The sequence below is a fragment of the Channa argus genome, chromosome 20 (assembly GCF_033026475.1).
Source record: "Channa argus isolate prfri chromosome 20, Channa argus male v1.0, whole genome shotgun sequence".
NCBI classification, from domain to species: Eukaryota; Metazoa; Chordata; class Actinopteri; order Anabantiformes; family Channidae; genus Channa; species Channa argus.
This window is the reverse complement of record NC_090216.1, coordinates 11,846,959-11,863,613: the sequence shown is the minus strand read 5'-3', so window position 1 is coordinate 11,863,613 and position 16,655 is coordinate 11,846,959. Positions and strand designations below refer to the sequence as shown.

Here is a 16,655-nt window from a genome sequence, read left to right as displayed (position 1 = left end):
CCTTTGGTCAACACTTCAAACAGACACCATTTAAATAATGCATTTTACAAAATTATAGTAAACATGAAACTATTCCATATGTATTAAAAAAAACCCACACTATACGGCCACACTTCTAAAACAAACTTTCCTGTTCTTCTTACTGAAAATATTATGTTCTTATGTTCTACAAAAGACTATTCTTAACACCAGCTGTTTCACTATAAAGATGTTGCCATAATCAGATATGAAAATACACAAGTTCTGATTCAAAATGACCTCATGCTATGGCTTATCTAGGCAGAACAACCTCCAGCCTTCTGCCTTCGTTCCCACTCCTACACCCTCAACTACTGTTTCCTGACCCTGCGCCAGCTTCTCCAAAGAGTTGGTTGACCTCGAAGACAAGAGGCATATTTTCCTGTGTGAATCATACAAATGGGGTGTGGGATTTTAGTCAGATGGCAGTGTAACCCCTAATTGATGGTATTAAGCCAGACTGGGCTTCTACAATCTTTAAGGGCTTTTAATTAAATTAGTCCCACTGCCCTGTGCACACCAGCTACCGCCACTAATGCTCATATCCTTTTACAAAAACTGTAGACATCTGAGAAGTGCTGATTCATAAACAGGCTACAGCAGTGATCGGTTAGGACCATCATTGGTTGTTGATAATTGCCTTGGTTTATTTAGATGTATTATGTTTGGCCAGAGACTAATACGTAACATAAAAAAGAACTTCTGGATCAAACACATGCCCCAACTTGACCATAGAATCATGACTTCAATGCCATGAAAACACATCCGATCATAACATCAAAGATACTGGGGCCAGTGGACATAGAAGAGGGCTCAGGGAATCCCTTTGAGGGGTTTAGAGGAAAACTGGACATGCAAAGCAGGTGGGTTTCTATGGAGGGGATCTGCTGGCAACTGGCTGCCTCTTGGCTCAACCCTGGCTGTGCCCCATGCAGCTGTCCCTGATAACATCATCACAGCAGGCACACTGTGATGATGCAATTCCCTTGGAGGCCCACTCAGGATATCCTGGTCGATTATCCTCTCATCAGAATTATATTTTCTCTTTTATTTTCCTGGTGTTGATTACAGTTTAAGAAATCAGTCATTCCCTTGATTGTTTTTCCTTATAGAATCGGACTATATAGAATTAAACTTATTACATCACCAGGCATATAATGCATATAATGGAGCAAGCTGGTGCTACAGCATCTGCTCTGCTGCCTTCTTATATGGTAACAAAGCCAACGTGGGTATACTTGTATGTGTCAGTCTCTATTAAGCAATTTCAGACCACATGCACATGAGGTCCCTGAACGTAGCTGCTGAACATAGCTCCCTGAACGTAGCTGCACAGCATGTATAAACAATAGACAGCAACTTTAGTGTAAACATTATTTTCTATTTAATATTTGTCTCAGATTTATAAAGCTGGCATTTACAGAAATTTTTATCAAAGATCAAAGACTTTTGGTTTGTCCCTTAAGGGTTTTCAACTTTGGAACACGTTCCGCGGTGTTTTTTTGTTTTTGTTTTACGCAGGATGCCCTTCCTGCCACAAGGAGGGATTTGAATCTGCTGCCTTCTGCATTCCATCCCAATGCTCTACCACTGAGCCACCAGCCCCCATATTTACAGAAATTGAATGTACTATAAAAAAAATGTATATACAGACTCTAGCATGTCATGCTGTAGTTAATAAAGTGATAGTTTATTCTTATGTTATTTTACTGTAAACTATTTAGCCTTTTTACTGTGTTCCAGTCTTTTTTTAAAGTGCTTAAATGCATGGCTCAATAGACGGGAATGTTGATCTCTCTGTGAGGCAGTCAAGTCATCGTTCCAGACCAAAATATCTCAACAACTAGTTGATGGATTGCCATGAAATTTCACATAGACATTTGTGGTACTGAGTTAATGAAGCCTATCAGAGAGTCTTCCAGCCTTAGGTGATTTCTTTAGTTCACCAGTAGAGCCACAATGACACATTGTGATTGTTTTTGTGTAAATTGTCTTGACAACTATTGGATACATAAAATACCTAACATTTAGATATACATGGTAGATGGAGAATTAATCACACTGAGTTTTGCGATCCTGAATTATCTAGGTAAATATTTACTGTATTGGCATAAAATTTTGGTTCATGGTTCCCAGATGGGAACTTTTCCTCTCTGTGGTTTTGAGTGAAATGCCTTAACAAATGTATTGCATAGAATGCCATAAAATATGGTAGAGACTCAGGTCCTTAATATAATAATATAATATAAATCATAATAAATTATAATGGTGGACCATCGATTGGTCAACATTTTAAACACTGTAATTTTTGTGTCTGACCAAATACTCAGTGGTTCTTTAGGTTTAGTGCCAATAATCACGCTATAAGATATGGTACACATGGTAATTACTACATGATAAAGACAAATATGTTAGCTGTGTCATTGTGGAGTATGTTACCCTGTTGACAGTAGTATTTACCTTATGGCACCGTACTGCTCTGCACAAGTTCAGCCTAGAGAGCTGCTAGCATGAAAAATGATATACAAGTAACCATTTTGACGATAATGCTAACTACAGAATGAAACATCACATTTTGGCTAATTAGACATAAAAGTCCAATGTTCATGCTTTTCATATTTTATGCTGATCAATTTATTACAACAACCGTTCCGCTTACATTTAAATTTCCATCTGCATGATATGATAACAGTTTAAAAAGCCTACGACCATCTCACTGCCATGTGCCTTAGATTATGATCTTGCCATCATTAGAAACTTACCCCAATCCTGCAGCACAAGGGTGCTCTTGTCAGTTCTGAATGGCTTGTGTGGTGATACACACAAAATGTTGACCTATGCTCACACACCTATACAAAGCTTTTACACGCTTGTTCACAATGTCACTGCGAAGGATCGTTTTCTTGCAAACTACTCACCTAATGTCACTTTTTCTCTCTGTTCTGTTGCCATGGTAGCAATTAACTGTTCAGAGGTATTCATGTGCAGAAGCTTGTCTAAAAGACTGATTGTTCTCACTCACAGTACACAAAGCTATCAACTGTGCACTTTGACCCCACTCAGAGCGCCCCGTAACCCACTGCTATTTGAGAGCAGAGTTAAGGCTGTGTGGAATTCTCGCAAAGCCACTGTAGCTCAAAAACATGAGCTATGTGGAGACACCTTTGTACAATGTAGGTGATTTTAATTAGGTTTGTTACTGTTCAACAAAGTTATGAATGTTTAGAAATTATAAACAAATAATAACAAGTTTTATTCATTAGGTTGAGCACAATTCAACTATTGTTATGGGAAATGTTTTACAAAGTTATTCAAATATTCTCTTTGAAAAACAATAAAGAATATTATTTTTTAAGCATTTTTATATATGCATAATGGTGCAATCCGTAGTTGTTAATATTATAATAACATGCATTAGATATTTACACCTTTGATGAGTAGTAACAAGCAGTCTCTGCTAAAGTTCTCAGATCACACAAAAGGTATGTTCATAAAGGGAACCCTCTGAATCAAGTAGAATGCTATGCATTACACAGTCTATGTGGTCTGTCTGAGGTTAGGCTGCCCCTAACCACAGATTTTATTTCAGATTACTAAGGAACAAAAACTATAGTAAATCATAAGTAGGATGGACCAATACTGTACCTGACCTGTTTCAGCAATTATGGGGAATGGCTGCCTACCTAAAACAACAATTTTGGAAAGAAGAGAAAACAAAACGCTATGATTTCTTTCATCTCCATCTCCTGCTATGGCTTCTCATCCGTGCCAATGGAACTCTAATACAGCAAAAAGAATGTGGGCACCCACCCAAAAAACAGATACATGCAAATGCAGTGAGCACAAGCACACATGCTCACAAGCGGGTGCGCACACACATACACAAACACAGTTTAATTCGGGAACATACCCCTCAATGTGTTTCATTAGGCAAACAAAAAGGCTTTCAGTGGTCCAATCATAAAATAAAGCAGCCAAGCTATGAACATTGCTAATTAAAATCTGCTCAAAGAAAGCCTTGTTTTCCACTCACCATCTCTATCCAAACCCATGTCTGTGTGTGTGTCTCTCCACATGGTGGAGGCTGCTTTTATTTCACTTGGACTAAGGTTTCACCAATAAAACATACTGATATTCCTTCAAGCTAACAAGCTTTTTACTTAGATGTGACATGATTACTTTATCCGAATTGCTCGAAGTGTAATAATTAATCACTGGTAGAGATAGGGGTCAATAAATGTCGCACAATACCTTGAGTATTCGGCTTCTTTCTTATTTCTATAAAACTGTCCAGATTAGGCATCAACGTTACATATTCTGTGTGACAGTTAACACAACAATTAAGCAAACGTGACGAGAAGAATAATTCTTTAAACATTCACAGTGGTCCAAAGGAGAAGGGGAGACATTTAACAGACAACGTATTGCCTTGACAAATAAATATTAAAAATAACTGACTCAACTTCAAGTGCTAATGATCTAATTGTAACACTATGTGCCAAATGAAGGGATTCTGTTATCACCCTACGCATATATTCTCATGTGCTGCCCATCCACCTACGGTAAACAGAGATATTTCTATCTCTGCTTCTTTCCTTCCATCTATTCATTCTCATGTCTCTGAGTCACAGTCATTGTAAGATCTTTTCTGTCAAGCTTCGCCCTATTACTTTGCCCTCGCTCTCTTTACTATTTTCCATGAAATCGGCATATGCAAAATCTGTCCAAAAATGGGAAGGGGAATTCAAAGCCCTTTTTCACTTTGGTCAGCTCCCTGTAGTTTGGGGTTTGATACCATTCCCTCTGTGTTTGATGTGTAGTATAAAGCTGACTCAACACAGTAAGATATACAGATGATGAATCTGCAGTCAAATTAATATTGAAATAAGCTGACAAGCACATGGAAGCCTGCAAACGATTGAAGCTTGTAGCTGGAGTACCACACCACTAAAAGCGTAGGGGCAAAGCAAGTGGTACCACAGACACTTCTCTTTCCACTTGCTTTCAGTTAGGTGGGATGAGATAATAATGTGAATGTGATTTGGAGGAACCTGATCTGGGGTAATTTAATAGCTATCACACTGGGGATATGTGGTAAAATGGGCAGAGGCACTGACTCACTGATTTATTATTGGGCCACAATACATAGAGTTGTGTATAATATGTGTTTCTAGGGAGATGGATTTACCTGATTAAACCTGTAAGCCAATGATGTCAGAAATCTATAATAACCTGAAAGCAATCACCAGATGCCATGCCACATTACATTACATCACACTGTTATAATCCAGCAGAAAATCTCATAATTCTCCTTAGAATCCCCCCCCCCCCCCCAAAAAAAAATCTGCATCTAAGTCGGCCTCCTCTAAGACACTGAAAAGCTGATAAATAGAATTTGCTTGTATGCCAGTCTAAGTGTGCCTCCTGGCAATTTCTTGTAAATATGTCAGAATTTAAGAGAGGGAAATGAGTCTGAAAACATTATTTGAGTCCATAGTTGTGGTTGTGTGTGTTTTTAGAGGCCTGGTCTGAGAAAGATGGACACTCTTCTGGTATAATGTTTATGTTTATGACCTTGAAACAACTTTAAACATGTATGGACACACACACACACACACACACACACACACACACACACACACACACACACACACACACACACACACACACACACACACACACACACACACACAGGGCACCCCACTTCCCCATCAACCCACAATTGAGCACGGCGTCGAGATTCCAATCAGGGTTGAGCCAGCAGACTGAGGGGATTATTTGTGCTGGAAAGGGGACGGGAACCTCAAGGAGGGAGATATGTGTGTGTGTGCATTTCTATACTTATGAGAACCAAAAATCTAACTTAAGGATAAAAACTTTTAAAAGTCACCATTTTATTTTTAAAATTCACCAATTATTAAGCTAATTTACAGTGCAAAAATGAAGTTATCCATTATCTTATTATAAACACACACATTTCTGAGTTTCCAGATTACGAACAATTCCATAACATGGTATTATTTATTGACTTTCTGAGGCAAAGGACAAGAAGTAATGATGATACTGTCAAATTCTCAGCACATTGTCTCATTTAGGAGTAAAGTAGTGAGTACTGCCTCTTGTCTAACAACAAAATGGGCCATGTCCTACAAAGGAGGGTGTAACTGTAATGGGATTTAGAACTACAGGAAATGCAGAAGTTTAAACTGACCACCATCATGGATCCTATACCAGTAACATTTTTTAGGTTAAGTGAAGGACAATACAGTGGAGTCGCTTGGTGAGGAAAAACAGCAAACATAAATTTCAAATGTCTACAAGTAACCTTAGAGTGGTGATTGCGGTTGAATTGCTGAGTTCACTTGTTTGTACCAAAAGCAGTTCAATCCTGGAATTATATTTGTACTATTGTAAGCCAGCAAAGTATGAGCATTCAGAGTGTTAAGATGTTTTTGGGAAAGCTGATCAAATTTTGATGTGCGGTTTTAAACTGAAGGGAGAGGTTTGGAAAAGCATTCATCTTGTTGTGCAACATAATCAAAAGACATTTTCCCCAAGACGTTGCTCAGCTAATGTGGTTGTGAAAATGGAGGGTTTGTATGTTATGTTGTAAAAGTGTGTGTGTGTGTGTTTGTGTTTCGTATTTTAGTACAGAATGGAAAAGGCTTTGCTTCAAAGAACAGAACTGTTCAAGTACTTAAAATTAAAATCTCCTTCTCTCTTCACAGTACATCTCTCTCTCTCTCTATCTCTCTCATACACAAAGAAACAGACACACGCAAATACATACACACACACACACACACACACACATTTACTGTCAGGATGCCTTATCAAAACAATGTCTGTCTCTGCCTGCTCAGTTCTTTGGCCTGGCAGCCTGTTCTTGGGAAGTTCTCAAACAACCCAACATCACTGCAGCCAAGCCACATCAAATAAGCACAAGCGCATGCCAACGCACACACACACACACACACACACACACACACATACACACACACACACATGGATAAAGGAATAACATTCAAACACTCTTCATGTTATGAAACACACTGGATCAACAGTAGGGGTACAAACACACACTTTGCTGTTGAGAACGTATGTGCACACATAGTACACACAAGATCAACTGGACAAATAGTAAAGATAGTGAGCCAGCGGCAGTCTCCTACTTGCCCGCTGAGTTAGCTCCCTCTCCTACCACTGTTACCACTATTGTAAATACTCCTCAATATGTATTTACACTGGGATTTCAGAACCCTGGAAAAAAATTAGGTTAAAAGAAAAAAATGCTGGAAAAATGAAGGAATGTGTTTCACGTTGGTCAGACAGCGGGAACCCTCAGTTGTTATTATCTTTCTGCTTGAATTTGCCTTGGATTGCACCTCTGGGGAATGAGATAGAGTAATGTGGTGTGGTCTTTTTTTTTTTTTTTTGGTATCTGTGCACTCTTTTCTCTCCATTTGTCACTTTTTTTTCTGCTTATTTGCAACTGATGCAAAATACAGGCACAGAAAATATATGAGAGCAAGGCAGCTTTTTAAACTGTATAAAAAAATAAAAAGAATTGCACATTTTTCGACAAATATACCGGTTAATCCTTTCTTTATCCTAAATCACTTTTGATGTCATGTTTGAATTTGCAGAGACAATTTTACACGTGTGCATGTTTGTTACTCGTTAGAGTTTAACGTGTTCATACTGATTCCGTAGATGACTGATTCCTTCTTCTTTTTCCTTTCCCTCTTCTCAGTCTCCTCTGATCTCAGACATTGAACATTCTGTTTGATCAGTGCCACTCAGGACTACGTGTACCACACACTGAATGAAATTCATAAAACCTGTATTTTTACATTAGGCCAAAAATTAAATGCTGCAGGGGTTCTGCTCCTGTGTCACCCGTAACCACGGCAACAAGTAGGTGCTGCTGGGAGGAAATGCCTTTAACTGTGACAGCAAAAAAACCATCAGGGTCTGTGGCACAGCATCTTTACAGTAACAACAGTGATGCAAATTCTGAAAATGAAGGTGATTGTCTGAAGGCTATCTCTGCAATACAGACTTTTAAACAAAAAGAGCAGTTTCAATCTGAAGACAGGCTGTCATCCACAAAAAAGCATGGTGCTTTCCATGCCAGCTTTTGAAGGTTGTTAATGCAGATTTGGAAAGTGAAAGATACATTTAGCTTTTTGAAAAGATTCTATTTCTTGCATAAAGGTGAAATCTAAAACGAGGACACACTAAGTAATTTTTTAACTTTAATCTTTGATAAAAGAATGGTTAAACCCCAAGAAAATCTCCCTGGAAGTTCTTTTTAACATTCAAAATTACACCAAACTGGAATATTGTTTTATTATCTAAAAAACCTTTAGGTCAGGCATGTAGTCAGTGAATAAAGACCCCATCTCACTAACACACCTACGTCACCACCATATGCAAACAATTACATGGCCTGCTCCTATGAATAAATTAGTCTAATCAAGTTCTCTCTTCCCTGACATCCGTACCTAAATCCCTTGCTTCATGAAAAAAATAAATAGAAGTATCCCCCACCTCGAAGACACCCCCGGCACCCCATCCTTTTATTATGTCTTCCTTCCTGTGTTGTCTGCACCCAGCACAAATAGAAAAGACAAAGCCAAAGTGTGCTTTTAAAGACTATAAGCTTTTAGAGTGCCCATGAGATAATCAAGTGATTTAAAAACATATTAAAAACCACAGACCTACTTTCATAATAATTCAAAGGCAAATTTTACTTTTGGGCTTTCAGCAGCTTGTCAAAGGTGTCCACAGTTTTCACAAAGATTCTAACACAAAAACTAGGATCCACTATGTTAAAGTTTAATCATATTTGTTTTCTAAAGTTGGACACACATGCCAACAATAATGTTGGCATGTGTGTCATGGCATGTACTGTATGCTTTTTGGAAAGTGATTGGTTTCTTGTGTAATGTGAGACCTTTTACGACACGTAGTAATGAGCCTTGCAGAGGCATTCTCAGTGCCTTGTAAAAGATCCAGTGACAAAGAAAGAAAAGAAAAAAGAAAGAAAGAAATCTTGCAGTGGTCCAAGTGAAAAAAGCAAAAAACAAAACAATGGGCCAGAGTTCAGCAACAAAGGGAAATCTCTGTATTTTGTTGTTTGTTCCTCAGTAATTTAATTTGAAGGAGGGACATACTGTATATGGGTGTGTAATTTTCTCTGATGTATGGTCACCATTGTTCACCTCTGATTATTTGGCTTCCATAAATCAAAGTGTGGTAACTGAACACTCTTGTTATCCCCTGATACTAGGGCTGAACCTTGTTACTTGACATCCCATAATGGATATACCTGTTCTTCAATACAGATGCTTGTCTCCTGGCAACAGATGTCTCCCATTCTGACACAGTGAGTGCTCACAGACATAGCACATCGTGCAAATACACCGATGTGAAAAGGGTTGACATTAAACCTATGATGAAGTACATCTTTTCATCAGACAGATAATTATCAATATAGGGAAAACATATTTTGACTGTTTCAAGTACTAAGGTCCTGGACAAATGCATTTGAGTGTCTCAAGCTGCCATGAGATAGAGCTGGTGGTATGACAACATGTGAGGAAATACCTGTGACAGTTTGCACATTCAAAACAAAAATCATTAAGACTACCGGATCATCCGACACAGCTTGAATGCAAAATAATGTGCAGTAACAAATCAAGCCTACACTCAAATCACTGAAGGTTCAATTGAAACTCAATAGAATAGTTTACACAAGATGTCAGCTAGCAGAAAAACGCTTAATCATTAACTGGCGAATTGTTCTTAGGTGAGGCTCCCTAACATGTCTTGTCTAATATAAAAGGAAAACCACCTTTTGGCTGCATTGTTGTTAGAAAAGGGGAAGTAAAAACAAAAACAAACAGACCGGAGATAAATGTGAATACAAGTATGGGTGTCCATGGCTTTGGTTGCTCGGCAACTAAAATATGCAGCTAATTCTGTTTGTTGCTGCTCTTCTTGTCTTTAACTGTGTACCCATTAAGAGTTCACCATGATATGCAGGGCAAATCAAATGTGGGATTAGTTTGTATAGCTTTTACAGTTTTCCAAAATACTTTTTTTTCTCCTATTGGTGCCAACTTATTGCAGTAGAAACATACAAATAGTGTAATTAGTCAAGCCAATATTTCATCATGGATCATAATAATGGCTTGTTTGTCCATACACAATCAATTATAAATAGGAGTGAGTTAATTAATGGAATTACTCATTAACTACAGCATGATAAAATAAAACTGGAGAAACAAAAGTGTATCTATTATAAAGCCTCAATCCTCACTCTTATAAATATTTTTTCTTTTTTTCTTGATTTTTTCTTGATAAACAGACTAAGGAATTAACAATGTCCTCTCACAGCAAGAAGGTCCTGGGTGTGAATCACAAACCAACAGCAGGTTTCATGGTCAAGATATCACCTGGCAGAGCTACTCTGTTAGACTAAACACACAAACTCTTCTTATTTTCCTTTCACGGATACTGTAACCAACACTTGCCTCATGACAGGGTTTTCAGTAGATCAAATCATGTGGGTGCTTTTCTTCCATGTGGCAAAACAGATTAGTCCAAACTGTGTCATGCTGAACAACCGGAATAAATGAGAAGTAATACAGGGAATTTGGGGTCCTACAGATTTAATGCACATCTGCAATGATATGTTATGTTTAATCAAATACACAGTGCATTCAGAAAGTTTTCATACCCCTTCTCTTTTTTTCAAATGTGTTATTTTGCAGCCTGATAGTACAGTTATTCAAATTAATTGTTTTCTTTTAATTTACACTCTTCAGACCACAATTTCCTAAAAATAACAAAACTGATATATCACATATACGTAAGTATTCAGACCCTTTGCAATAACACTTGCAATTTAGCTCAGGTGCCTCCCATTTCTCTTGATTGTTGCTGAGATTTTTCTACACACATCTCTCTATACAATGCCTCACAGCTGACAATGCATACTGTCACAAAAGCATTTCACACTGCGAGGAACAAGATTTTCTGGTCTGATGAAACCAAGATTAAACTGTTTGGCTTCAAATCTAAACTTTATGTTTGAAGGAAACTAGGCACTACACATCACTTGCTGATGGCACTTGATGGCAGCATGATGCTCTGGGTTTTTTTTTTCAGCAGCAGGGACTCAGAGACTGGTCAGGGTTGAGGTTAAGCTGAATAAAGTACTGTACAGGGATATCATAAATCAAAACCTGTTCCCCAGTGTTCAGGCCCTTAGACTGGGCTGAAGGTTGACCTTGCAACATGACAAAACAACCTAAGCACACAGCCAAGAAAACACCGAACTGGCTTAGGGACAACTCTGCGAATGTCCTAAAGTGGCCCAGCCAGAGGCCTGACTTAAAGATCTCTGGAGAGGTCTGAAAATTGTCGTCCACCGACGGTCCCTATCCAACCTGACAGCTTTGCAAAGAGGAAAAAAAATCCCACAATCCATGTGTGCAAAGCTTGTTACATCATACTCAAAAAGACTGAAGGCTGTAATTGCTGCCAAAGGTGCTTCAACAAAGTAATGAATAATTTGTTCTGTACATAATAAATTTACATTTCTAAAATTCTATTTTCACCAGTACTGAGGGTAGATTAATGACAAAAAATGTATTTAAACAACTGTAGTATCAGGCTAAAACATCACATAATTTAAATAGGTGATGAGGTATGAAAACTTTCTAAATGCACTGTACTAACCAGGTCAGGGGGGCATGGTGGTGGAGTTTTTTTTTCATAACCTAGAATTAGGAATCATGCAATATGTTCTTAAAATAAGATGAATACAAATAACTAAATTCACTGTTAATATGTATTCAATAAGCAAGGACTTGGCTGTTGTTCTTGCCACCAATAATGGCAATAATGATAATGGCCTACAGTACATAAAGCATCTCGTCACCATTGGTATTCAATCATTTATGTTCTTTGGTTTCTTTTTTCTAAACCAAAATTAGCAGGAGGAAATTATATATAAACAAACAGGACAAATGCATGGATGGGGGAAAGAATGGTCAGAGAGGTGAACAGATGGGACTTACTTCTTTTGCTGATTCTCTTTTCGGTCTGCAGAGCCCAGACTCTGGAAAAAAGAGACGCAAAACATCCTTAAGTTCTTACTTACAGATAATATTCCCCTACATGTTTAAAGCTTGCCGCCTTAAACAGAGCAGTATATAGTACGTGCACATGTATAAAACATTTACTCTGAATGTAGTTACTATACATTTATGTAGACTTGGCCCTGAAAAATCAAAACTAATATACTAACAGTTTATTGCAGGCAAACAGTGGTTTCAGTTTTTTTTTTACAAACGCACCAACAAGTTAATTAACCTGGAAAACAATCTAGTTACACAAACACAGAGACAGAGGCACCCTGCTTTGTCTGCTGATTGAGTTAGGTTTATTACAGTCGAGGTGATCCACAGTAATCCTATGCCTCACTCACCCCACTAATCTGGACATTTACCTTTAAGGCAGCACCAATCAAATGATCAGTGCCACTCTGTAAGACACAATTAGATGGGTAATGACCTTGTCTGTAGTGAAAAATAAATACCTTCTTGGCTACGATTACAAACACTTGTCAAGTGTTTATGTTATTAACATGCGTTCATCAAAAAGTTGGCATGTGTGTGCAAACACATGTGTATGTACTGTATGCTTTAGAACAAAAAAGTGTTTTGAAAGGCCAGGTTTTTCCTGATGATGACATCAACTGAGCTCAGCAGCTCAAGCACAAAAATAATACTTCCTGCCAGCTCTGCTCAATAGGGGACATTTAATGCATCCATCCACCACAGGCACACATGAACGATACAAAAAAGTGCACCTATGAACACAGGTGCAGACAGACATCCCCCTGCTGTCCACGACTTCTGGAGCCATGTAGCTTTCAAAGGTGACAAAGCGAACAAGACCCACACTCAACATTCACAGTACAAACAAATAACTGGCCTTGGGCCAGAGACATCTTTGGAGTGAAGTTCAGTTGCTGTTTTGTATTTTCATGCTTGGCAAGGAGGCTAATTCAGGAATCTTAAACAGGATGTTGGTGGACAGGGGGTCATGTAACCAAAACCAATACCAACCACCCCAGCACACACGTTCACCTTCTTTAATGATCTCAATAAAGCATCTACGCCCTTTAAAGAGTTGGCTATGTATATCTATTGTGAGACATTTGACAACATTACCTACTTGTCACTTACTGCAGCCCACTGCACCTACTTATCAGTAAAAATAGTGCATACTAGTCACTAGCTATCTGGCGTATTAGTCTTCACATACATGACTTCCTACTGGTTCTCTCCACACATAAACAGGATAAAAATAATGAATAATGTATGTCTCATATTCTGTCAATACACACATTTTAGAGTGATGACTCTTGGCAAAATGCATTTTTCATTTCACGAACTTCAGTAATGACAAGACAATCCAGTGTGTTTCCAAATTTGCCCACAAGGTCTTTTATACTGTAGACCATAAGTCTAAAATTTTACACATAACTGAGTTTGGCTTGAACACCTTTTAAATTATTCTCCATCATATGTTGAAAAATTGGCAACCCCCCTTTGAATTTCAGACTTTATATCAGAGAGACCTATTGTTTTAAATATAAATGTGTGCAGGTGAATGTGTTTGTGTGTGTGTGTGTCTGTGTGTGTGTCTGTGCTTTTATGTGAAGTGCGGTGACATTTTGACCAGACGTGACTCCTCTACTTCAGTGTATGAAGTGTGTTTGTGCTTTTATGTGTGCAGTGCAATGACATTTTAACCAGCGATTGACTTCTCTGTTGATGTCTGCATAGGAGTTTCACCCGCTTGGTGGGGACAGAATATACAGTACCATACAGAGTGACTGACCTTTAACCTTCCAGCTCCCCTACAGGGCACTCAGATAGGGGCAATCTGCATAAGGGGGATGAAGGCAGGTGGGTGTCTTTAATTTAAAATATCAAAGTGATTGAAGAACCACTTTGGAACCATTTTTAAGACTAGATAAAGAACTGCTTCATTGAAGACTTATTTTGCCTTTAAAACAGAAATCTGTATCTAAATGACATTTTGCCAGTGTGTACATCAGCCTTTTATAAATTGATCTGTGTTCTTTCCAATCTCTATAAGCACTAATAACACTAAAATGAGAATAGGAGGGAAATTCTTATTAGGGCTACTTACATCTAATTGCTGCTCATACAAAACCATATGCTAAACAAACCTTGTATCATTTCTGTGGGACTGCCCAGTCCACTCATCTTCCTGAGACAAGAACCTTCTTATGGATTATGGTAGCAGGAAACATCCAAAAAGTTTGTAATAAGGGTTAGGAATATACAGGAGGCAAGAGGCTGACTTTAGATGAGCACCAGGTGTGGAGTGCACAGCAGCTTAAAATGTGATCACTTAGTAAGTATAAAAAAAAATTGAATCAGATTTCAATTTTACCCACAGCCTTAACTTAGCACCTTTTTTATTATATAACTGTATGGAAGCAGGTATGGGAACACATGCCTTTATGACACGTACCAAGAAAAGGAAAACATAAAAAACTATTTAGCATTCCCTCACAGCTGTGAAATTACACTGACAATATATGCAGTACTCTTGCCAAGTACCACAAAATCATAATCCGTTTAATATGGATTTCATCCAATACTCATGAATAGGTCAGGAGTAATGAGAAACAAAGGTACATAAGCAGCAGAATACAACAAACACCATCAGATACCTTTCAAATACCTTCACTTTAAGTCCATCAATTCTAGTACACACACACACACACACACGTACCTGTGGAGTCCAACCCAGTGAACCCAGTCAGAGAGCGGTACTACACTTTCGCGGTTTTCTTTTTTCCTCTTGTTTAAAGAACCTAAAGTCCTCACTGTGGTTTGTCAGTGGCGGCTCTAATTGCAGTTCACCTGTCCAACTTTAACTATTCAGCTTTCGTTTTCTTCTGTGTCTAACTCTGTCCCTATTCCTTTCTTTCTGTCCAAAGCCGTCGGTCCCACGGTTTGCGAAGCTTGCTCCAACGGTGGCTGCTACCGCCACTGACTTGTTGTACTTTAATTGTGGTTGCTAGGCGATAAGCTTCTCCAATTCTGCACACAGTGAAAAGGGGAGGACAGGAGAGGAAGGGGGAGAGAGTGAGAGAATGGGAGGCGGGGGGATGTCGGAGGAAATGCTCAATGTAGACACAGTAGCCTGAAGAGAATGATCGGCAGGGATGGAGAGGGAGGATTACGGGGGGGAAGACGAAGTTGTGCAGATGAGAGACAGGGTGGATGGAGGGCAGAGGACCACAGAGGCACTTCCTTGTTTTTACTCCGGGACCACCTTAATCAACTTGGAACACTTAACCCGGAGTAACAGCACACTTGGAGGATTTACAATAAACCTTGTAAATGGACCAGCATTTAGAGAAATTATTTGGACAGATTTCTTTAAAGCTCTGTTACTATTTCTGCTTGCATCACGTCATCATTTTTGTGAAGATATCTCATTTGGGTTGGTCTTCCATGCATTAATGGGAGAAAACATAAACCCATTGCATTATTTTCCAATTATGCTTGGAAGGACAACTCTAGAGTCAGCAGTTCATAATTACGGTGGCTCATTAATCTATTTAGGCAGTTCGCCACAACTCCCTGTTGCTAATTATTTTCTTTGATGTCCACAGGTGCAGCTTTTATGTACTACCTACTTAAGCTAAAGTATTTTTTATTCGACATTTAAATAAATTAAGCAAAGACACAATGTGACACATTGTGAGATAACCTTGATTAAGCCAGAGAAGCAACAACCATGATCATCAGCATACATTCATTCATCCAATTCGGCTGTATGTACCAACCCAGCAACCTTCTAGCTGTTAGCGCCACTGTTAACCACTCCACCACTGTGCTGCCCTCATTAGCATACATATATGTTTTGTTTCATCATGGTTTAGATATATAAGGGAGCCAGAAGATTTCTACCCAACTGTAATACTGTTAACAATAGACATGCCAAGCCTGGAGGAGTTTGCTCACTTCAACGACTCCGAATCAAAGAAAAGTATATACATACTAATTTATATGGGATAGAAACATAATTGAATTTTATTACAAAAAAGATTTCCTCCACTGCAGCACGAGTAATAGTTCTGTTCTGACAGCCTCTATAACTGTACCTTTTACACGCTGAATTAGTGTTTGCTACATGAGTCGACGTCACATGGGATCTGCTGACCTTTCTTAGGGAAATCTTTTAATTAAATTGTGGACATGTGGTGCTGACACAGAACTGGAACTCATAAATTGGACATCATGAGGGTGTGTTGTACTGTAACATTTTTATCATTTATTCTATTCAGTCAGCATTCTTTTGAAAAAACAAATGTTTGTGGAAAAAAACTAAATGTATTAGGGATGTAGGGATGCACCTAAAATTTATGGAATAATCGATGGATTATTTTGCCATTAAGCTCTAAATAAATAATAATAATAAAAATGCATATTAATCAGTCATTTATATTTCAATTTTATATTCGATCATCTTCTTTTTAAACAAACAAACATAACAATGTATGCACTGCA

The 16,655-nt window shown here is 38.3% G+C and overlaps 1 protein-coding gene across 6 annotated transcripts in view; it reads right to left on the bottom strand.

The window, feature by feature from the left end:
* ankfn1b (ankyrin repeat and fibronectin type III domain containing 1b) overlaps positions 1–16,655 on the bottom strand; it is a 125,919-nt gene that overhangs the window by 35,637 nt on the left and 73,627 nt on the right. For 5 of the 6 annotated variants that reach the window (XM_067488568.1, XM_067488569.1, XM_067488564.1 and 2 more), the window contains one exon: positions 12,111–12,151. In XM_067488568.1, coding sequence (XP_067344669.1) covers positions 12,111–12,151 — 41 coding nt within the window. Of the gene's footprint in view, positions 1–12,110; positions 12,152–14,868; positions 15,158–16,655 lie in introns of those variants that run through there. The other variant, XM_067488570.1, reaches the window with a different exon arrangement.